Here is a 25,098-nt window from a genome sequence, read left to right as displayed (position 1 = left end):
GTAGGGAAAATGAGTAGTGATGAGAAGTAATCTCGCTGCTTCTTTATTCTGAAAAATTCAGTGACTGGTTTACAGATATTGCTTATTCATCATGATATCCCAGTGTGGAAGATGTGGATTAAGTTTCAGCCTTAAAGGTTATGGGATCCCTCAAGGCTTGGAGTATAGTAATGAAAAATTGAGAACCTACAAAAAGGATTCCAGAATCTGCATAGTGAATCAACTATTTTATCATCAGGCCTTGGTTCTGATATGAATTTAGGATTATGTAGATAGGACTGTGCCATGTGCTTTTTACCAGAGCCTTAGAACTTTCTCTACTTTATATTTCATATATAACTTCTTTTAGTGTCTTTCTCTTCAGTTTAAAGCAAATTCTCTTTAGTTCTTCTGAGGTCCTGTATAATTTCTGGGCCTTTCCCCCTCCAGTCTGGAGTGGCTTTACTAATAAGGTTTCCTAAACACGACCAGGAGCGATTACTGGACTTGTTAACCCCAAACAAAGGTTTGTAAGTTTCCTCTGAAGACTAAGATGTCCCAGTCTTCACCTGTGTGTTAGGAGTAATACATGCTTCCTGGAGTGCATGGCCTTTCTCTGCCTCAAATCTAATGCTGAGTTCTAGAAAGATCGCCAAAGAAAATTTTAGATCCTCTAGATATGTGGTATACTTGTCTTAAAATATTCTAGCTTTGACCTGAAGCATCTTATTCAAAATTAAAATTCTTATACTCTGACAAGGTCAAAAATAGGAAACTCATTCCAAATTTCTTAATTTTTCTGTGTAGTTTACTTTTTTATGTTTTTATGGAATCGCATTCTGATTTATATATTCCTGTAGTACGGCAATTAATCTCTTTCTTCCTTAGGCTGACTAGTTTTTTCTTGCAGTGTCTTTACTTACTCATTCATCAAACATTTGAGGTCTTATACATGTTAGGCACTATGCAGAGGACCAGGGCCACAACCTGTGGACCAGAGAAGCACAGCCTTTGGCTTTATGGAGCTTAAGCCACTTACTCTTCCTCTGGAGACTGAACAGGTTATACCGGTGCTTGGGTGATATGTTACTCTTCTAAAATCATGCCTTCTTCAGACTAGATGTTATCTGAGCTTTTAAAATGTACTGTTTTAAAACTAAAAGCCAGGGGCTTCCCTGGTGGCGCAGTGGTTGAGAGTCCGCCTGCCGATGCAGGGGACACGGGTTCGTGCCCCGGTCCAGGAAGATCCCACATGCTGCGGAGGGGCTGGGCCCGTGAGCCATGGCCGCTGAGCTTGTGCGTCCGGAGCCCGTGCTCTGCAATGGGAGAGGCCACAACAGTGAGAGGCCCGTGTACCGCAAAAAAAAAAAAACAAAAAAAACCTAAAACTAAGAGCCAAATACTTCCTATCTGTAAATAATTTCTATTTTATTCCAGGTAGAGTGATTATAACTGTCACTTTTTATTGTATGTAAGGTTTTCTTATAATAATTTAATTAAGCTCTTCTGTCTTTCCTTTTTCATGATCAGTATACCAGCTTTGACTCTGCTGATGCATCACAAGATCAGGCTGACCAGCAGAAGGAAAGAGACCAGGCAGTGCCTCTTTTTCATTCTCCTTAAGACCTTCGGCCAACTGCCTTATGCAGGAGGAGACTGTTACTCTGCCCCCTTCCACTGCCCTGCAGCCATTCTTTAACCATTGTCTCATATGTTAGGAAAACATCACAGTAATTTTATATACAAATATCATGGAAATGTATTTTCAACAACAGGGGAACATTTAAATAAACTATACTGTAGTCATAGGAAATGCTTTGCTTAAGGTGTTAAATGAAAAGAAAGAACATACCAAACAACATGTAAAAATAATTAAAATAGCAATATAAATGTAATATACTGAAAATAATACAATAGATGAATAGCTAACACTTTTTAAACAGTCACTGTGTTGTGAACATGTTTTAAATGCTTTGCACTTATTGACCTATTTAGTTACCTCATTTAATCCCCCCAGCAACCCTCTCAACTGGTAATTATTATCCAGTTTTTACATGTAAACATAAAAATGAGGTACAGAGAGTTTAGGCAACTTACTAGTTTTGGTGAAAAGCCAGTACCGGTCCTTAAGATACCTGGGTTCTAGGGGGGGCTCACTCACTGTTGGGTGATCAAAGTGCCCACAGGGATGCCGTGAGGAGTGGACGGGAGAGGCACCAATTGTGAAATCAGGAAGACTTCCACATGGAAGGGACATGGAACAGAGTTTTAAAGGAAGAGTTGGCTAGTTTTCCAGGTGAATAGGCAGATGGGAAAACCTATTGAAACCTGACTGCCACTCACCAATCTTGTGACTTAATTCCTTCATATGAACAACACAAATGATGTCTGCCATTTTTTCATGGCTTATCTAATAAAATAGGGTACTGAAAGCTCTGTGGAAGTGTTTGATGTTATTTAATTAATTTATTTTTTTAAAAGTCCTTAAATATGTGACTGCTGGTTTTCCTTTGCTTTCTTAGGTAGATATGATTGTGACCTTGGGAGGACTTGCTGGGCGTTTTGACCAGATTATGGCATCAGTGAGCACTTTGTTCCAAGCAACTCGAATCACTCCTTTGCCAATTATAATAATCCAAGAGGAATCTCTCATCTACCTGCTCCAACCGGTAAGTGAGGATTAAATACAATGTCAGCGCTTTGCTTCCACAAAACCTGTAACATTTTCGTACAGAAGGAGAAAACATGTGCCCCACTTATGTATTTGAACTGTGAGTGAAGTTGACGTGTTTGATTACTTGTGACTAAATGGGAAACAGGTGGAAGAGAAGCCTCATTGTGCTCAGAAAAACAAAGCAAACCAAAAAGAAAAAGTGTTTAAATTAAATTGACACTAAGAATTACATTTAGCATTTTTGCATTTTGAGCAGCTGAATGTGAGTGCCACTTGAGAAAAATCTCAGCAGAGAAAGCACAAAGCTTGGCAAACATTTCAAATGGAATTCTTGTATATTTTCAGTGTTGTCGTTATAATTGGAAACTGTATTTGATTTTGTTAAGCAGTTAGTCTTGAGCTTTGACTGTTCATAAGTTGCTTGCTTGTTAATTTCACTCTCACGATGATGTCATTCATTTCCAATGATAAACATCAAGGAAATTTTCTATCAGTGTAGTGCTTAGAAAAGAATTCTTATTATATAAACATGTTTTATGAGGTTGATGAGTGTATTTCAATTTGAAAACTGATTGTTTGGCAACATTTTTTTTTTTTTTTTTGCGGTACGCGGGCCTCTCACTGTTGTGGCCTCTCCCGTTGCGGAGCACAGGCTCCGGATGCGCAGGCTTAGCGGCCACGGCTCACGGGCCCAGCCGCACCGCGGCATGTGGGATCTTCCTGGACCAGGGCACGAACCCGTGTCCCCTGCATCGGCAGGCGGACTCTCAACCACTGTGCCACCAGGGAAGCCCATGTTTGGCAACATTTTTTAAAGACAGTGGACAGTTGTTGTTTTTTTTTTTTTTCTTTTTTGCCTGTCACTGTAATGTGCTACTTATAGCTTTGCTTTCAGTCCATCTGCTATTCATCATCTGTAGCTTGTCATTACCTAAAAACTGTTATTTGGTTAATATGGCATGCGTGCTTACCATCGTTCAGCCAGTTGTGTATTTTTTTCTGGCTCTTTGCATAGCATGGCTTTGTTGCTTTCTGGAATACTTCCTGTGAGGTGCGAAAACGAAGCTGAAGAATTCGGTTTTCAAACTCCACAGGGTCCATTTATTTGGTCAACAAAGAGTTACGGAGTGCCTGCTACCTACCTGTTGCACTGCTGGGCAATTGAAGATTAAACAGAAATAGTAACATATGTTCTTTACTCTCTAGCATATGTCTAGTGAAGAAGACGTTTATAAAACAGACATAAAGCAAGGTCAAAAGGTTAGTACATAAAGATGATGAAAGATTATATAATCTGGTCATGGGTGTGTAAGGAAATGCTTCACAGAGGCACTCACATTTTATTTACTTAATTAATTCAACAAATTTTTTTTTTTTTTTTTTTTTTTTTTTTTTTTGTCTAGTGAAGAAGACGTTTATAAAACAGACATAAAGCAAGGTCAAAAGGTTAGTACATAAAGATGATGAAAGATTATATAATCTGGTCATGGGTGTGTAAGGAAATGCTTCACAGAGGCACTCACATTTTATTTACTTAATTAATTCACAAAATTTTTTTTTTTTTTTTTTTTTTTTTTTTTTTGGCTGCTGTACGGCTTGTGGGATCCTAGTTCCCTGAGCAGGGATTGAACCCCGGCCCTCGGCAGTGAACGCCTGGAGTCCTAACTACTGGGCCACCAGGGAATTCCCAACAAATATTTCTTGAGTACCTGCTATATGTCAGGTACTTTTCTGTGGATACAGCAGCAAGCAACAATGACAACAAAAAAAAAACCTTCCTTTCATGGAACATAGATTGTGTTAAGCTTACATTTCAGCAGAATCTCGAAGGATGAGTGGATGTCTGCTATAGAAGATGATGGGAAAGTCATTCCAGTTAGAAGGAGCCACTAAAGAAAGATAGAGCTGAAGGGCATGTTGTGGCATCTACAGGTAATTCTGAGCAGCCATATGGAACATATTGAAAGATCAGACTCAGAAGACTACTTTGCATCCTGCCTCTGAAAAGCCTTGAACTCTGCATACTACAGAATGAACTTGTTTGCCATAAGCTATGGGAAGTCATTAGAAGATTTCAGTTAGCAGTCTGACATGCACAGATATGCTTCTTAGATTTCTAATTAGATGTTTATTAAATACCTGTACTTTCCCAATAGGTTCTGAAGCGTGAAACTCTCTACCATTGTGAAGCATTGAGCTTTATTGTTTTATAATGATTTTATGATGCTGTGAAGGCTAAAATAGTCAACTGCAACTTGTCTCTATGTAAATACTCTGGCTAAGAGATAACGAGACGGGGTACAATGATTTTTGCAAAGTAAAGTTGGAAGATTAACTGATAGCAAAAACCACATCTAAGCCACTTCTGCTCTTAAGACCTTTTCATTATCTGTGGTATTCTATATCTTCATTGTATAATTGTAGACTTCCTAAAATGTATTCAGCTTGGGATTTCTTGGAATTCCTCCATCTGTAGATTGCTGTCTGTCCTCAGTTTGGAAAACTCTCAACCATTATGTTTCCAAATATTGTCTCATCCCCCATTTTCTTTCTCCCTTCTTCTGCAACTCCAGTTAAGCATATGTGTGATCCACTAATTGTACCATATATATCTCAGAACTGGTCTCTCGTATTTTCCGTCTTAATCTCTCTGGGCTGCGTTCTGAAGTTCCTCATCGCCTCTGCAGTCCACTTCACTCTTCTGCTTTAGCTGTTCTATTTTGCTACTAAACTCATCCTTTCAGTAGCAAAGGCTATTCCTGCCATGATTCATCTCTCTTACAAGCTTTCCCTTTACTCACATTTTAAAAACTCTTAAAACATAATTGTCCTACTTCCTTTATAGCCTAGAAAAATTCTGTTATCTGCAGTCTTTATAAGTCATCTATCTTTTATGTCCTCTTTTGCTTTTCTATTTTGTAACCTTGATTCATTCCGTATTTTGTGATTTTTAGCCATGACCTCATATTTCTGGGAACTTTACCTGTGGGAATTACTTATAGAAGGAAATAAAAGTGAGTCCAAGGAGAATTTAGAATGGACGTCCAACCCAGTTATTTATAGGCACTAATAACTTAGGACCTTTTGTTTGAGACTTTTTTGGACCATCTCGGTGGTATGTATTTTGAAGCTAATCCTGCTGGGAGTTTGACTTCCAGTTACAGATGCCCAAGGAAGACTTGTTCCTCTTCTTAACCAAGGTTTGGCTGGACAGTTTTCCTAGCATTCGCGTGGGAGTATCCTTTGTATTCGTCTTTTCTCTGAGAATCTCCGCTGAAGTGGTGCAGTCTCCTTTTACACTCCTACGTTGCTCAGGCTTGCTCTCCTAACGACCTTCTATACCTGGAGGCCTAAGCAACTGAAACTCAAGTTCATCTGATTTGGTAAAAATCAAATGCCTGTAAGGTGAAAGGTAGATTGGTGTTCTTTTTCAATCAAAACTTAGTTTTTGGCTTTTGAATATTCTTTGAAAAAAAGAAAAAGATGTTTGATGCATTTTGAAAAATTCCCTTTAATTTCTTTCTAGCTTTTTTTTTTATTGTTGTCGGTTGGCCAGGGTACTAATCTACCCTGTGTATGTTGCAGTGATAATTAACCCCCAAATCTCAGAGGCTTAACTGAGATTAATTTTTTTTCTCATTCATGGAAAATCTGGTGTGGTTTGGGCAGTATCCTCCATTTTATATCCAAGCCAATTGGGTACATGTTGAGTCAGCAGGGGAAAAAAGGTTACTGTAAAAAGTGGCACTGCATGTTTTTAAAGGCCAGGCCTGGCTGTGGCTTGTGTCACCTTTGGTGGGAACACAGTTACACTGCCCCAGCTCAGTATGAGGTGGTCTAAAAGAGGAAGGCTGTGGGCCGGGAAGATGACTGAGCACAGACCATTGTCTCTGTCAGAGACAGAGATTATGTTCTGTAACATAATCATCTTTTTTTTTTTTTTTTTTCCATTTATGATATGTCAGACTTTAATCATTGAAAGAGAATCCCCAGTTCCCCCAAACATAGTAATCATGGTAAGTGTGCCTGCATACACTATGTCCTCTAGAATCTCTCTCTGGTCATTTTGATTTTGTCTTATTGAAACTACTAGAAAATTACCTTACCCTGTCAAGTAAGTATTACATAGTGTGAGGCAGAAAGTTCACACAAGACCATACCCTCTCCATTGCATGAGAGGAGTAAGAATGTTTAGCACAGACTTTCCTCTGGGGGCTCAGTAGGGTTGGCTCTGCTCGTCTTTCCCAGGTCTCTGCTTCTCAGTCACTTTTAGTGAGAGAGTAGTTAGCAACCAGGGCAACTGCAAAAGCCAAAATGAGTATGTTTGAGGGCTTAAGATATGAATCAGTCTTACACACTCTACCATATTTTTAAGCAGTTCTAATTATACACTTATGAAATGTGATCAATTAAAAGCTGATTATTGCACAGAAGCAGCCTATATCCTAGAAATGGAACACACAACGTTGGAGCTGAAATGACTCTGTAAGATGTATTTTCATTTATCTCTGTGTTATATGTGGCATATGTAGTAAAGTACGCATCTGTATTAGGTAGTGTGTATATTCAGGATGGATGTCTACAGGATACTGTTCCTTGTTAATAGGGCTTATTGTAGTCACAATCAGGATGGACATACCATAAACGTAAATTGAAACCGTTTTCAAATATTCTGGTGCTAGACTAAGGAAATCAATCTGGTTTGCTTCAGTGACAGATAAAGAATGCTTTCAAAATGTTTTAAATGTACTTCTTAATTGAAAGTCATCAAATAGCCATTCTTGAGAAAGGAGATAATTTGGGGACTTGTACAAGAAGCATATCATTTGAGCTTCATAACAGTCCTGGGAGGCAAGGAGGACAGATCATAAGAATCACACAGCAGTGTTTTGACTCAGCAGTTTTTCCACTGCACTACCGTTCCTTATTCATGGGATTAATGGGCTGAGATGGAAAAATGACAAACTCTTAAAACAAGTCACAGTCCGCAGGCTGGTCATTATCCATAGTGTATGCATATGTGTATATATATACACACGCGCACACACACACACACACACACACACACACATATAAATTCTCTACAGTATTCTTTTCGAATAAGATTGATCTTGGATGCACCTTAAGGGTATATCCTACCTTGTGGCTTTACCCTGAAATTAATCAAAAATAACACTCTGCATTTTCCTCAACTATAAAAAAAATCTACCCACAACAAGAATCTTCATTATTTAAACAGATTAAATGAGATTGCCATCAAACTTTGCTAAAATATATCAAAAGTGGTAGAATTCAATATAAATGTTAATTATTATGAGTATTACTTTTGAGGGCAGCGTCTTCTAGAATTGGTTCTATAATTCTAGGTTGTGTGAAGTTGAAGATAATAGCAGGAGGTGTGAGATGTCTTATGGGACCTGTGTGTTTGGCTGATAAATGTTTTAGTGCTTGTATTTGCTCTATGATGGTGAAGTGGCTGGGATAGCACTGGACCATGGAACTAAAATGTGCTTCTCTTGATTTTTCTAAAAAAAGCCTCCCAACCCTCAACTCACCTTAATGTTTCTGTAATGTTCTGTGTTTCTTTCTCTACATACGAGACTCTGGTGAGACCGTGTTGTGTAAATAAGCCATCATCCTTCATTCATTAAGGGTACGTTAGTCATTTGGGACAGGCCCGTATGTCGAGAGCCATTCAGTTAAAGTTGTGTAGATTGTTGCAGACTAAAATCTTTCATCTAATTCTCTTTTCAGTCCACTTCCTATGACTCATTTTTGTTAATTACAAATAGCTGATTCAGTTTGTTATACAGAAGAAACTAACATGACACTGTAAAGCAATTATACTCCAATAAAGATGTTAAAAAAAAAAGGCAATAGTGTACTTCCAGGTCTATATAAATTTGGAAGACTGGAAGTTTTTAGCTGGTTGACTTTTTAGAATATAATGTCTTTTCGATTGTATTTTGGCATATTTCACTTGCTGCGGGTCAGATGTCATTATGAGTGAAAACCTCAGTAGGTAACGTTTACTTTGAAGGGATGTTCAAACTGCCATTTTAAAATAGCAAATTAAAAATAGAATGCCTAACAGCCCCTCCCCGAAGAGTCATCATCCCTCTTTTACCCCCAAAAAATGTGTTCTTAATAAGACATCATGCCCTTTTATGAGCAGGAGATTTTATGAAAATGGTGAGAGACATTTTAGCCATGAAATCCCACTGATGTCAATGACGGGTTAGGCTGTGTTCCCCATGAAGACAGCCAGGGGCTCAGAGCGTGTTTGTCGCATTTACTATGCAGGGTGTGAATGGCTCCAGATTTCACATACATACTTTCTCATTTTCTGGTCCTGTGCTTCTCAGGAGTCCAGAAACATTAGCTTCTGTACACTGAGCATAAATTATCTTTTATCTCCAAGTTTTATGGCAGTTGGTAATACAAGTTAATAGGATTTATGACCAAAAAATGAGCTGTCCGAGAGTTAATAAGGCAAGCCTTTTGCGTTATCCCAAACCTCGTTCAGTGATCCCTGTTCAGGATTCCAGTGTCTGATGTATAAGAGAATGATGTTACAGAGCGACGCTGTCGGTTTTTATCTCAGTTGAACGAACTAATACATACATTGTAAATATTTCTTCCTCATGATCTTAGCCATGTTTCCTACTGCTTGTTTTTTTCCTCTCACTAGATCAATTATTTACCGTATAAAGTCCTGACATTTTCTCCATTATACGTTTGAAATGCTGGTAATGAATATGATAGAAAGATGTTAATAGTCTGATAGAAAGAAGCTGAATATTCATGATGTAAATTTGGTGTGCATGATGGTTTCTGCAGAGAACCAGGGGTTTGGATCTGTCTGTCCACACGTGCAGCACCATCTCATCAGTGATAACACCAGAGAAGTGATTCTCAGAGTGATTTAGAGTGAGGGGACTCTATAGGCAACACTGATAATCTTCTCACTATTTATTATCCAATTATATAATTCCTTTCTTTGGATTATTATTTCATTCTCCCTCCGTATCGTCTCAATTTTTGTTGTTGCTTGGCATCTTAGAATCTTTTTTATAAATTGTACAGTAGCATACAACCATTCAATATTGGTGTAAATAGTATAAAGTCTGAGAGATCATTTTATAGATGAGCAATTGCAGACACTTAAAGGTAAAGTGATTTTCCCAAGGTTATGCGCAGCATTTCCTTGAAAGAAAATTTATGCTGAAAATGAAATAGATTTCATGCAGCGATGCCTAAAAGAGGACCGCTCGGCATTTCATGTCTGTAAATGGCCTGCCACTCAGAGCCTCCTCAGTCTCTCTTTCCTCTTCCACAGGGCAAATTGCTATCCCCCCTTCCTTCCTTCCTCTGTCCTACACCCACCGAAGCTTCCTTCTCTGGGAAAGTCCTGCCACCCAATGTCTAACCTAAACACTCTTCAAAGTGGCTCCTTGCATTGCTTACTCTTTTTCTTCGGCTTGTCTGCTCTGTATGCCAGGGCAGCAGATTCTTCTCGACGAGGACTGCACACAGACACACATCTGCCCTAAGTACCCTCTTCCTTCCCTGGCTTCAGACCTTGCCCAACTTTCTAGGAAAATGTTTCTATGCCCTTTCTCTCCTCTTCTGTCCCCTTCCGGGTGCTTTTCCTCCTCCTCCACTACATGGCATTTAAAAAATATAAAACAAAACCCTATCCTGTTGTAGAACAGTGTATTTGCCTTTCTTAGGAGTCAGACGTTAAAGTTTAACGTGCGGTACTACCACAAAATTCCAGAGCTCTACAACCCCCATTTTGTAAGCACCCCAGTGTCCCCTTTAGATCTCTATAGGAACTTTCCCTCTGTGGTTTTATCCATGTTTCATGAAACTAACTTTCTTTAACTAAGAAGTGAAATCACACATTCATGAAGTGTTTATTTTGTAGGTTTGTTTTCTGTTCTGCTGATTCTGTTTTTGTTGTTGTATAGCGTAGAATACTTCAGCAAAAAACATTCTTTAAGCACCAATTATGTGATAGACACAGTGGTGGGCAGTGCATGTGGAGAAGTAAAAGGCACTGCTTCTGTTCTACTACTTAGAGTTTAGTGGAAAAGATGGAAGAACAAATAGCAAAATGTACACTACTTGTAAGGAAACACTGGGCGCTATAAGGATGGCGTGGAAAAAAATCATTTAACCCAGGTTGGGCACAGGGTTGGTGGTGAGAATGGGGACAGTCTCTGAGGGAGATCCTAGCTGATGGGCAGTTAGGCAAAGAAAGGAATAAAGACATTTAATGTGAAAAGGCAAGGGGGCCTTAGAGAACTTGCCACCTTTGGGGGAATCTCCAAATTGCTGGATCCTGGGGAGCCTCGGAGATGCAGCTAGAAGTAAGAAGGTTCTAGATCACGAGGGGTTTGTTTGCATTCTCAGGAAGATGGTCTTTATACTGAGGGCCAAGTTCAGGTATTAAGTGTTTTTATCAGGGAATGACGTTAGATTAACATTTTAGATAGTTTGGTAGCAATGTGAAAGATAAATTGATTAGGGAAGAGATGGAAGCCATTCATCTTCAGAAATCCAAGAAGGGAATCGTGAGTAAGTAAACTTAAGTAAAGATGGGCATGAAGAAGAGATGATGCAGTTCGTTGGGATGTGCGTTCAAAAGTCTTTGCAGGAACACAGAGGGGAGGAATCAGTGCAATGCCTAGGATTCGGGATTAGGCAACTGGGTGTTGTCTTTCTTTGAAATAAAGAATGTGAGAAGAACAGAACAAAATGGGAAGATAATCAGCTGAATTTGGGACATAAAGAGATTGGTCTGTTTTGGGAACTGAGTAGAACTGCCTAAAAGGGTTAAATATTCTGCCTGACCTGGCGGTGTACCTTGAGATTCATCAATATATACATGGTAATTAGAAACTTGGGACTGGACTCATCACCCTGGAAGGACGGTGTAGAGTGTAAAGAGCCACGGCAGATGGTAGAACTCGAGGGAATACCTTAAAGGAGAAGAAATAGAACTAAAAGAGAGTGACACTGAAACGAAGGTGGTTTAGAGTTTCAAGAGGCAAGGGAGTGATCAACAAGGGTATCAAGAATTTTAAAAAAAAATGATATCATGAGTTTGGAAGCTAGGAAGCCTTGATAAGGTACAGTTTTCATGGTAAAATATAGGTAGGAACCAGATTATTCTTAGTTGAGTATTAAATGGGAATGGAGGTAGATATATATTTCTCTTTATTATTGTTTGCCCTTTTTCATTGTTCCCTCATAAGCAGTTGAATTTTTTTTCGTTTTTGGACTAACCTGGGACCTAATGATGGCTTACAAAATTATTTTGGTGAGACCATTTTCCAAGTTAAAAATGAAACCAGAAGAGGAATGTTTGGGACTATGCCTTTATTCTTTTCAGGATGACCAGAAGGTAGCTGCCATGCTGCACCTTTTTAAGATGGATGCCACGTTTATGGACACTAATTATATCACTAAATACTGGTGAAGTATGTTGCAATGTGTTTTAAATCCATATTGTCTTCGAAAACAAGCAGAAGGACCACCCCCAGCTCTACGATCCTGACAGGCCCTTCTCTCCTTTCCGTGGGCACCTTTGGTCTGGGCATCAGCACGAAGCTTTGAGTCAGACCTTTTCATCTGCCTCTTTCTGGTCTGTCATCTTTTCAGTGTTACATGACCTAGGGAAACTGACCTATCTCCTCTTTTCCAAGCTGACCACAATCACTCCTTTCTCTGCCAAAAATACGTTTTGTTGAAGTCACCCTCTTCTTTTAAAGCCCTACTCAAATTCTCTGTCTCCAGAATTTCCAAATAAACCTCTCTGAACTTCCCTCATCTGGATTATTTTCATCATTTTTTAAAATCTTTTTTCTCCTATGGGCCTCAGGCAGTTTATGCATAAAAGAAAATTCGTTAGGGTATAACTTCTCTCATTTTCTAAACCTTAAAAATATAGTCACCTATTTTTAATCAAAGGTGAAATAATAACGATCATACTTCATCCAGCGGAAGTTCATCCAGTGGTAGCCAAATCCAGATAAATAGGAAGTTTTAGATGATCTCAATGTACTATTCCCATTATCAAGAGTGTTCATTAGTGCCTCCCCTTGTAGAATACAGGGTGCCTGGACATCCCAGGTTGGGAGTCAGGGGCTCTGACTTTGTCTACTTATTTCCTACTTAACACGTGCTCTTTTCCTAGTTTGTTGGAAGCTCACGTGGGGAGGGGCGATAGCTTCTGTTAGTGGCTGCTGGTGTGCTAGTTCTCTTGAGCCAGATACATGAGGAGGATGGTGGCAGGGTAGTAGGTTTTAAAGCAGCCTGGATACAATGAAGCTTCAAGGGTAAAGGCCGGAAATGATAACCCTGGTACCCGCCGCTCACCCATGCAACATACAAGTTCCTCGACCTTAAAGAAGTCTTTCACTCAGGGAGATTTTTAGAAAGGTGCCCATCAGCAAAAACCTACGGTGACCCCTCAGTGATTCCAAAGCAGCAAGGGAGGAAATATCAAATTCAGTCTCAATGGGAACTGTTTAAAAACTTATTTGGACGTTGGCCTTTTCATTTTCAACCATGAGTGACAGAGAATCGGGTTAGGAGTCTTGATGCAATCCAAAAGAATGCTGTGCGCAGGTAAAACAATAGAAGCAATGGCATCAGCGTTTGTCACAGCCCTGTCATCGTAATTTTTCATAATCCAATTCTGGGTAAAGTCATGGAATATGGGATGCTGAGTGTCATCTTTCCCTTTATCGCCCCCCACAGTCCTCTGTGGCAAGGGCACAAGTACACTGTGTCACGTACACTTTGTTCAATTGAGCATTGCTTCAGCATCTTCCTTTGATCGAAAACAAAGGGTTGCCAGTGCGCTGGCAATGAACTGTGAAGTGATTTGAGCGTTACCAGCAGGGAAATGAAATGAGCTTCTGGGAAGCAGATTGGCGCCGGTGAAAGCCTCTGTATAAAGAGCTTCATATAGCCCCAGCTGGGTTGTTATGACTTCTCATCCGATTAAGATTTCTTTTTTTCCCTGAATTGGGGAGCATTTTGATCTTATTTGTTCCAATGCAATCAAAACTGAAAGTGAAGAAAAAGCGGAATACTTATCCAAATACAGTTAAGCTAGGAGGACTGGGGTTCGAGGGTACTTCTTTAAACTATACATTCACGCTGGATATTTTTGAAGCTCTTCCAAGGAATGGCGTGAGGTACCTCACCCTCATACATACACACACATATATACAACACGTGTAATATACATGTGCATACACCTCCCCCCTCCCCCCACCAAGAATCTTACCTCTTCCAAGCCCAATCTTACTGAGAGGGAGGTCTTTTGGGGAGGATTTTTTTTTCTGAAAACCACTATCCTATATAGCTGTCTTTGAAAAGCTACCCTTAGTCCTTCATAACTTTGTCATGATCAGAATTAGGATATTTGACTTAGATGCGTATGAAATAGTTTAACAGTAACATTTATAAAAATACATCAGAGTCAGGGACCAAGTTAGCAAAGCAGAGTATAGCCAAGATGATCAATAGACGGAGAGAGAGAGCGAAAGAGAGAGTTAAACTTTGACAGAGAATAGAACACTAACGATGCCCCAGTTTCCTGTTGTCTTCTGAAGTGGACTGAGACACTGTTGATAGATGTCAAGTAGATAGGATGTTCTAAATGTCGAAGACATACTGAGTATTAATCTACCATTGAAGTCTCTTGAGAGCCATGCATGAGTTGCAAAAAACAAAACAAAACAAAAACCTTTGTGCCAGAAAGCCTGGAAAATTACCAAAAATATTTTTAGAGTGATACAGCACTTTGAGAGTTTGTGAAATACGTTCATCATTGTCTCACTTGATTCTCAGCAGCCCTGTTAAGCCTGCAGACGGGTACATTGTTCCTGTTTTTCAGATGAGGAAACTATGCGTAGAACAATGTTGTGAGTGCGTGGAAAATCCATGAACAGTCTAGGGATTTTCTGAAACCTAGTCCTGTACCCTTTGCTTTGTAGCTGCTGTCTGTTAGAATCCCCGCTTCCCTCTCTGAATGGCATTGCACCTTATGGAGGCTCCAAAAGCACGAAGGAGAAGTAACCAGTTTCAATTATCTTCCATGCCCTGAGGGTGGTGCATTTAGGAGCCGGCACTGAAATCATCTGCATAGCATTTTTTTCTCCCCAGTCAACTTTCTCATTATGAAAATTGTCATATATACAGAGAATTTGAAAGAACAGTATAATGAGCAACACATTCCACCCATTTCTAATTTTTTAAAGCATTTGATCATGTATGCTCCCTCTATGAAAGGATGTATTTGGGGGGAAGGTGACCCTTTGAAATTAAATTGCAGATGTCTCATCACATCTGAAATATTTCAGCATGGGGAATGATATTTAGAAACTGAGATCGAGATAATAGATATGCTTACTGCTACTATGGTGGCATTGCTTCTAGACATTTTTCAATGAACAGAACTTAGAAACAAACAAAAAGTTGTGTGTATGCATAAATTGCAAGTTTGTATTGATATTTTGAATTCTGTTTTTCTATATTTAACCTATTTTTATTTTTTATTTCTTTTGCCCTCCCTCAAAATTCCTGGTTTGAAATAACATACTTGTTTTAGACTATAGTGTATAGTAACTAGTTTCAAAATTATAATATTTAAATTACCACTGATAGTAAACTACTAAAGGAAATTTAAAATTTCTTTGCAGGTCTTTCCATCTGTCTTTAAATTATAGCCCAGTCGGAGTATTGTGTCTAAAATTTGTCACTTGAAATGATAAATTTTGTTCTTTCTTTGGTTATGCTACAAATTTAACTCTTAGGTTCATTTGTCACAGTTTATTTGTAGTTACAAGACTTTATTTTTTAATTACTATATTAAAATATTTTAAAGTAATTACGTTGTTCAAAAGCAAAGCTTCATAAAAAGTTACTATCTTCCAGATTCTGAAAGAGAAAAAAAATAAAGTTCCAGTTATCTTCCAGATTCTGAAAGAGAAAAAAAAATAAAGTAATAATATATTTTGGAGACTGCTCTATAGTCAGTAATAGAGATCATCTTCTTTTACTATGGCTGTTTAGAACACTAATTGTGTGTATGTATCTCAGTGTACCATAATTTATCCATGTGTAGCTTTTTGAAAGGACATGTTGGAAATTCTGACAAGGTAGTTCTTTGAGTTGTGGCTTATGGTGTGTTTTGAAAATGTTCCTCAGGTGATTCTATGCACTTTCTGATGAGAGAACTGCTTTGCTGTCATAACACCTTATAAGGTGGAGACAGTAGGACCCAATTTTAAGGACGAACAAACTGGGTCTTAAAAATATGCAGCGACTTGTCAAGAGTCACTCTTCCATTTAACGATAAAGCCACGTTCCAAATCCATGTATAACTACCCTTTAGGTCTCTCTCTTCCACAATTCTCTTTCCCATTACATGATTCATGAGCTTAGTGTGATGTCATCCAGTGTAGAAGAAACAATTTTGAGAGGTAAACGCATTAAGCAAGCATAACACGTACAGATCACATAATTCTTCTCTAATAGAGAATCAGGCTTCACTGCCACCTTTGTTGAGTGTAGATAGGTTTTTAAATAGAAAGAAATGAATGGACATTATCAGTTTCCTTATCAAGGAAGAGGAATATTCTATTATAGCTGAGATAGTAATGATAATGAACCGGAGTCTTTCTTTTTTGGAAAAAGTCATGTTGATAGAGGAGCCTCAGAATTGATTAATTGCAGACACATTGGCCTTTCCAGTTGTCTGATGATAGGAAGCCAATTTCACTCCTACCAGAAGCCCTCAAGGTAAAAGGCACAGAATATGGAACATTGGTCTTATTTTATCACTCAAGTTTAATGTTCAAAAATGCTGCTCAAGGGATAGTGGGAAAGGATTTATTTTCTCCTGGGTGAAGCTAGCCTATTAAGAAGTGGGCACTCTTTGAAATTTTGATAATAGTCATTGAAAAGCTATGAATAGAGCTTAATATTTTTTTCTGAGCATATTTCACATATAAAATATTTCCAGGGCTTCCCTGGTGGCGCAGTGGTTGAGAGTCCACCTGCCGATGCAGGGGACACGGGTTCGTGCCCCGGTCCGGGAAGATCCCACATGCCGTGGAGCGGCTGGGCCCGTGAGCCATGGCCACTGAGCCTGCGCGTCCGGAGCCTGTGCTCCGCAACGGGAGAGGCCACGACAGTGAGAGGCCCGCGTACCACAAAAAATAAAAAAATAAAAAAAATAAAATTTCCAGGAACAGAGCAAGCATTAAGAAAGATAAAGGGACTTGGACAGTTTTTTTCATGTATTCATTCAACCAACATATTAACAAGGACTTATTTGTATCAGGTATATTACTAGATTGAAGATGAATAAGTTATTCTCAGAAAAGCTTTGCTGAATCTATTTAGATCATTATTTCAGTAAGATAAAAGAAGTGCAATATTACAAATACATACAGACTATTATGGAAGCGTAGAGAAGCAGCATGTAATGTACCAGAGACAGGTGTGGGAAGAATTCCTGGAAAAGGTCATGTCTGAGCTGGGTCTCAAAAGTAGACAGATGAGTAAGGGTCACTAAAAGTTGAAGAGGTCAGACGACAGAGAACGGAGGACGTGAGCAAAGCTGTACCGTAAAGAAACCGAGCTGTTTATTTGGGAGAACAGTAGAAAGCCTAATGTTTCTGGGATGGAAAAGGAGGACATGGTGATGGATGAGAGGAAAGAAGCTGGGTTGGAGGGGCAATTGAAGATCAATCACTTCCTCTGCCATGTTAGGGGTCGGATTTTAATCCTTCAATGTTAGACAAATGATTTGTAACTCTTGGAGGTTATGAGCCTATATGAGAATATGAGGAAAAGTATGAACCTTCTCCAGAAAAATGTATATTTCTACATACACTGAAAGTTTTAAATATAATTTTAAGAAATTATAGAAGTCCTGAGCCTATCCATAGAGTTCCATTTGGAAACCGACTCTTTCAGACAAATACTGGTACACCTTGTTATCTTACCAGTTAGCATGGACAGGGCCTGGCTGTATTCTTAGATAGGACTTTCACATTGAGTTATGAACAGAAATTATCAAATGAGGGGTAGCCAAGTTCTTCAGTAATGGTGGAAATTATGATAGTGGCTAATACTGAATCTCAGCATGTGCCAGGATGAAGGAATTATTTTTCTCCCTATTTCTCAGATGAAGCTCAAGGTCTTGCTTGCAGCCGGTAGGATGCAGAGATGGGATGTACCCAGGCACTCTGGCTGCACATGTACTGCTCTGTACTCCTAGTTACTGCAGAGAAAGACAAATTGAGGCCTTTTTCAATGCTAGAAGCCTAGGCTTATTGGCCATAGATACAGGTCAGTATACAGATCTTACGTTCTGTTCATTGAACTTACCTCTTGGGTAGAAAGATTTCTGCCCTTGCAGCCACATTCATTACACGATTGTGAATAGCATTAAATATGGATACAAGATTATTAGCAGCAACACTTAATACTGCGTATCATCCAGTAGGCTGCAGTAAAGAATTTCATTTCTGAAGCCAAATAGTACATAATTCTCTAAAATCACCTTCTCCTGGACACATACTTCATTTGAAACAATTTTACGAGCCAACTTCTAACTTACTACTTAGCATAAAAACGTTGATGTGCAACATTAAAAAAATAAATTAATGCTACAAATCTCATCCACTATTCCTTTTATCTGTGATGCTTTTTTTTCCTGAAAAATTGCATTTATATCCAAAATAGAAGTTTATTATAACAAGGCTCTTTTGGAGACGAGTTATACCCAAAGAAAGGAAAACAGTCAGAACCATTAAAAAGGGAACTAGAAGGAGACCGTATATCATAGTTCATTATAGATTAGTTAACTGAATGTATGAAGAAGCAAGGTGATGTCTGTAATCCTGTGGCTTATTAGGTCTGGAAAGTGTCAATTATTCAGTGCAGATTTAGGTGTTGTCGAGGGGCTTCTGGTTCTGACTGGGAGGTTTGGGTCTTGACTCTAGTTTGTACACACTGGCTCCTGGGGACTCTCTGAGTCCCAGTTTCTTCATCTGTAACTTGGGAATGATACTGCACAGGATATTCATGAAAATTAAAACATATAAGGCCTTGTATATGAAGTTGCTTCTTGTTTTATTTTGTTTTGCGTTCATTTGGTTTATTTCCTTTGGGATTCAAGTGGAAAGGGTGGAGTTCATCATACTCCTTATTTCCTGGCACATTATCATCGTTGGTCAGTTTGTTTCATTGTTGATTTGGGTTTGTTGGTTCAAATCCCATTTTCGCCTGTGACTCCCTATTCATCACATGAGAAACCATCCAAATATATTATAATTTACCTTTTTGTTTGTGCTTTACAAAAATGTGTATTGTTTTATGACCATTAAAAAATATTTTATAGGGGGCTTCCCTGGTGGCAGTGGTTGAGAGTCTCCCTGCTGATGCAGGGGACGCGGGTTCATGCCCCGGTCCGGGAAGATCCCACATGCCGCAGAGCGGCTGGGCGCATGGTCCATGGCTGCTGAGCCTGCACGTCCGGAGCCTGTGCTCCACAATGGGAGAGGCCACAGCAGTGGGAGGCCTGCGCACCACAAAAAAAAAAAAAAAAAAAAAAAAAAAAAATACATACATACATATATATATATATATATATATTTCATATGTGTCTCTAAAAGAAAGCAATTCCTAAAAACCAAACCTAAAGTGACTAAAGTTAAAAATAATTACTTAATATGATAAAATACAATTTTTACATATGCTGTTATTTTAAGTTTTTTTACGGTCTGTTATATGATTAGGGATCCAAACAAGGTCCGTTCATTGCAATTGGTTAATATTTTTGTTGTCTCTTTTCATCAGTAAGTCTCGTTCTCTCTTTTTCTTTTTCTTCTCCTTCTTCCTGTTATTCTACCCCTCACCCCTCAACATTTTTGTTGAGGAAACTGTCATTTGTTCCATGGAATTTTCCGCAATCTGGGTTCATGGCATGGCAAGTTATCGTTAAATACTTTCTCTTTTCCTTTGTGTTTTTGTAACTTGTAGTTAATTCTAGAGCTGTGATCAGAACAATTAAAAAATTGGGGGGATGCTTCTGAAATAGGTGACATTGCATCATAACATTTGGTTGTCTTTTTATTATGATGTTCTAGCCATTGATAATCATCATTCACCTCCATAGTGGTTGCTCAATGGTATTACTAAACTATTCTACAGTTACTACTTAATTTATTGCCTGAAACACCTCCTTAAAGAGCAGCTTCCCTCAGATCAGCTACTAGGTTATCTTGTAGAACAGTTTTTAAAGGAAGGCAGGATACACACTTAATTCTCTTTTCTTTTATTTACTATTTTTCAGAATAACGAGTTGGTTCCCTAGCATTCTTCAATATTAATCAGTATTTTTCCTTAAGTTCATGATTATAATCATATTTGATAGGTATAATCAGTCCATTATAGTTATTATCTTTATTGCTACTCAAAGTGTCCTGTCTTTGGACAGTGGGAGCATATTCAGTTTGGTTCCTGAATCTACTTGGCATAAATCCAGTAGTCTTTGATAACTTACTTGCTTTCTGTTTCTAGCATGTGCCTGGATTCTTCTTGTACACTTGCTGGCTGAGTCTTAGAATTTCTACAGTGGGCTCTTTAGTAAGAAATAATATAGAGACTATAATCTAATATAGAGACCATAATATAGAGACCATTGAGGGGAGTGCTTGTAGCTACTAAGTTGATTTAATAGACAAAGCTAGGATTTTTTTTTAAGATAACATGAGTTCATACTTATGCTTTCCATTCAAACTCAGTACTACAGGGAAACAATATCTTTTGATGAGCAGAGCTTTAAAATTTTGATGAAGCGTAGTCTATTCATCTCTTCTGTTATGGATCATGCTTGTGGTGTTTTATCTAAGAAATTTTTATCGAACCTAAGGTTACAAAGATTTCCTTTTATGTTTCCTCTTAGAAGCTTTATATTGATAGTTATAGGTTTTACATTTAGATCTGTGATCCATTTTGCTTTAATTTTTGTACACCATGTGAGGTATGGATTGGCGTTCATTTATTTGCATATGGATATCCAGTTGTTTCAGCACCATTTGTCATAAAGGCTATTCTTGCCCCACTGTATTGCCTTTGCAGCTTTGTCAAAAATAGTTATCCATGTACACGTGGATCTATTTCTGGCCTTTCTTATATAATCCATTGATGTTTTCGTTTTCTTTAAGCCAGTACTGCAGTGATGTGATTGAATAATCTTTTGCATGTGTCTCTTTGTATGTTGCCAGTGTATCTTTTGGATAGATCCCTGGAAGTGTGATTACTGGGTCAAAGTTTCTTCTAAATGCTCCCCCATAAGAGTGTAAAATGCAATTGTAAGAGTACCTATTTCCCCTCAGCCTACTCATCTGAATAGGTGAGAAGTAATATCCCAGAGTAGTTTAAATTTGCATTTCTCTTATTAAAAATGAGATTGAGCATATTTTTATATCTTTAAAAGCTCTTCACATTTCTTTTCTCTGGACTGCCCATATTTTCTATAAAGTTGTTGGCCTTTTTTTTTTCTTTCTATATTGTTAAAAGCTCTTTACATATTTTCTATAATATGAGTTGCATATACTTCTCTCTTTTTCTTTATTATTATTTTAGGAAGGGTGTATGTATGCACTTATGCTTTGCATAAATGATGTTGTTTTTACCTTTTTCTTATTTTTTATATAATTTATTTTTTTAAATAGGCTTATATCTTAGAAGTTTTAGACTTACAGATTAGATTGAACAAATAGTACAGAAAGTTCCGATATATACCCCCGTCCACTGAACATGGTTCTCCCATTATTAACCTACTAATAATGTACATTTGTTACAATTAATGAACCAAAAATTGATTCATTGTTGTTAACTAAAGTCTATAGTCTGTTCATATGTCATTATTTTTTAACCCAATATCCTTTTTCTGTTCCTGGATCCCATGTTATAGTTAGATGTTGTATTTCCTCATGCTTTTCTTTGTGGTTTTCTTGTTTTTTCTCCGACTTTCCTTGTTTTTGTTGACCTTGACAGTTTTGAGGAATCTTAGTCAGACATATTGCAGCACGGCTCTCTGTTGGAATTTGTCTGATGTTTTTCTCATGAATAGACCAGATTATGTGTTTTAGAGAGGAAGAGCACAGAGTTAAAGTGCCATTTTTATCACATTATACCAAGGATGCCTACTGTTAACATGATTTATGACTGTTTTTGTTAACCTTGATCACCTGGCTAAAATATTGTGTGTCTGTTTTTTCCTACCATAAGGTTCATGTACGCCCCCCTTCCATCTGTACTCTGAAGGAAGTCACAGTGTGCAGCCCACATGAAGGAGTGGGGAGTTAGAGTGTCCCTCTGTTAGGGTGGAGTAGTTACACAATTTATTTGGAATTCTTTGTGGGAGATTTCTCTCTTTTTCCCCATTTAAAAACTTATTCGGTAATTTTTTTAATCAGATTGGGCTCATGAATATTTATTTTATACTTTGATTTGTATTCTATTTCTGCTTTATTTGGTTGTTCAGATTGTTTCAGTGTTGGCCACTGGAAACTCTTTCACTTGGTTCCTGTGCTCCTTTGACAGAGCCCCTGAGAGTGTGTGTGTGTGTACACGTCTGCACACACATGCTTCCTTTCTTTCTACTAGAAGGCATTCCAAGCTCATCTTGTATATTTCCTGCCCTAGTCTTAGAATCACCTATTTTTCTACAGAGTTCTGTTTCTCTTTTTTTTGGAGAATGGCTTTAGAAACCAAGATCTGGATGCTAGGTGTGCTTACTGCTACTGGGGTGTCATTTTTTAGACCCTCTTAGCAAAGAAGTATAGATGTGTATTTTAACCTGTGTATATATATACCCATATTTATACATACTTCTGTATGTAACCGTCCGCATATATATTAAGTTAAACGTGAGTTCTTACTGATATTTCCAACTGTAATCCATCATCACATGGATCATTTTAGCCTACTTCTCCTGCTTGTCTGTAACCTCTCACTTCAGCAGTGACAGACGTGGATCTCACCATCTGCCATCCATTTAGATAATTATTTAATTCCAGTATACATGAATAGCAGTGTTAGAGTTAATAACTTGTACCCCTGTAAGAAACAACTTTATCAGCTAGAGGCCAGTACTTCTGTGTAGTTCCTTTTGCCTTTAGTTTTACAGACTCTATTCATTTCCAGAGTACTTAGGTCAGCACCCTTTTCCTACTCCCTCTATTGAGGCTATTCCATATGTTGGTAATATAGTTAGGTTCTATTGTCACATTCTGTATTTTGTCCCAGAATCCCCTGATCCTCCTAAATGATTTTTTCAATTTGTATATGATAAAGTTCATTCTTAGTGTTGTGAAGTTCTACAGGTCTTGACAAACCCATACTGTCATGTACCCACCTTTACAATACCATGCATGCAGTACAGTACAGTACACCTTTACCACCCTAACAATCCCCTGAGCTTCACCTATTCATCACACTCCCCACCTTCCCCTGGACCCCAGGAACCAGTCATCTTTGTACTGTCTCTATACTTTTCCCTTTTCCTGGGTGGCATATAATTGGAATCATACAATATGTAAGCTTTTTCGACTGGCTTGTTTTGCTTAGCAATGTGCTTTTAAGCTTCCTCCATCTTTTTTCTTACCTTTTTTTACTCAGCATTATGTTTTTAAGATCTATCTGTGTTGCTGTGTATACATCGATTCTTTTCCTTTGCATAGCACGAAGTGTTGTATATCTAGTATAGTTGCCAATCCACTCTGAGTGCTGGACATCAAATTGCTTCTAAACCTTGCATCTCCCTGCACCCCTACCAAGCTACATCACCACAAATAATTTTGCAATGCACAGCCTCACATATATGCCATTACAGAACTGTGTGAGCTTTTCTTTGACATGTATATATATAGAGAGAGAGCTAGGAAAAGAATTACAAGATCATAGGATATTTGTTTATCCTATTTAACTATTGCCTGATTGCTCTCTAGAACAGTTTTATCAAACCAGCAGTGTGTGGGGGAGTTTGTGTGTGTGTGTGTGTGTGTGTGTGTGTGTGTGTGTGTGTTTTAAAAATCATCCCCATATCCCCACCAATATTTCACATTATCCAAATCTGGGTATAAAGTATATAGGAATCAAGTGATATCTCATCGTGTTCATTTGTATTTCTATAATTACTAACAAGTCTGAGCATCTCTTCATATACTTGCTTGCTATACTCATTTTTCTGTTGGGGATACTGTCAAATTTTTATTGCTGATTTGCAAGTATTCCTTTTATATTTTAAAGATAAATCCCCTGTCAGCTTTGAATATTACATCTTTTCTCATTACATCATGTGTCTACTAGCTTTATTCATGATGTCCTTTATTGAATAGAATAATCAGTTTAGTTTTTGGCTTGGTCGATAGTGGTACCATTTACTGACATGCTGAAAACAGGGAGAGGAATAGGATAGACTGAAAACTAGGGGTAGGAATAGGAGTTCGCCTTGGTTGCCTTAAGTTAGAGATGCTCATTGAACCTTCAAGTAGGAATCTTGAATAGGCAGTTGGATATTTGAGTCTGGAATAAACATGAGATTTTGTTAATCTTAATATTCTAAATTGTTTTTATTGTTCCTTGAAAATATTCTTTTCTTTTTTTATTTACATTTTAAAACTTAGAGCTTTGTTGTTTAAAGTTACTAAGAAGATTTTTATTTAAGAAATTGGAAAATTGGAATTGAAGGTACTTTAAATTGTATCATAGTGGGCTTTTTTTGGCTACATATATAATTTTGATCATAATTTCATTCTTTTCTTATCAAACATACTGAATCTTTGCAGAGTCATGGTTACCCAAGGAAATGTGCAGTTCTAACTTGTTTCAAGGACTCTGAACATATTTCATAGAACATTTACTATACACCTTATAAATGATAATATTTCTCCATTTCACATTTAGATTCTAAAAAATAACTCAAGGTGACTCATGTTTGAATTGAATGTGGAAATAGATAGTTTTGATGTAAATCTATATGTTCATGGGATTCAGTTATCAAGTATTGAATATTATAGTTTCAGGACCATCTTCCTTAAGAAGGAAATGCCCATGGGTATATATGCAAATGTGAATCTTTATTTTTTTAACATCTTTATTGGAGTATAATTGCTTTACAATGTTGTGTTAGTTTCTGCTGTATAACAGTGTGAATCAGCTATATGTATACATATATCCCCATATCCCCTCCCTCTTGTGTCTCCCTCCCACCCTCCCTATCCCACCCCTCTAGGTGGTCACAGAGCACCAAGCAGCTCTAAGTGGTCACAGAGCACCAAGCAGATATCCTCATGCAATGCAGCTGCGTCCCACTAGCTATATATTTTACATTTGGTAGT

The 25,098-nt window shown here is 38.0% G+C and overlaps 1 protein-coding gene across 1 annotated transcript in view; it reads left to right on the top strand.

The window, feature by feature from the left end:
* TPK1 (thiamin pyrophosphokinase 1) overlaps window positions 1–25,098 on the top strand; it is a 306,848-nt gene that overhangs the window by 149,891 nt on the left and 131,859 nt on the right. The window contains exon 6 of the mRNA XM_007466670.1: window positions 2,502–2,648. Coding sequence (XP_007466732.1) covers window positions 2,502–2,648 — 147 coding nt within the window. The remainder of the gene's footprint in view (window positions 1–2,501; window positions 2,649–25,098) is intronic.

Source organism: Lipotes vexillifer, unplaced genomic scaffold, assembly GCF_000442215.2.
Source record: "Lipotes vexillifer unplaced genomic scaffold, Lipotes_vexillifer_v1.1 scaffold71, whole genome shotgun sequence".
NCBI lineage: Eukaryota > Metazoa > Chordata > Mammalia > Artiodactyla > Lipotidae > Lipotes > Lipotes vexillifer.
This window is presented reverse-complemented; position numbering and strand designations above follow the sequence as displayed.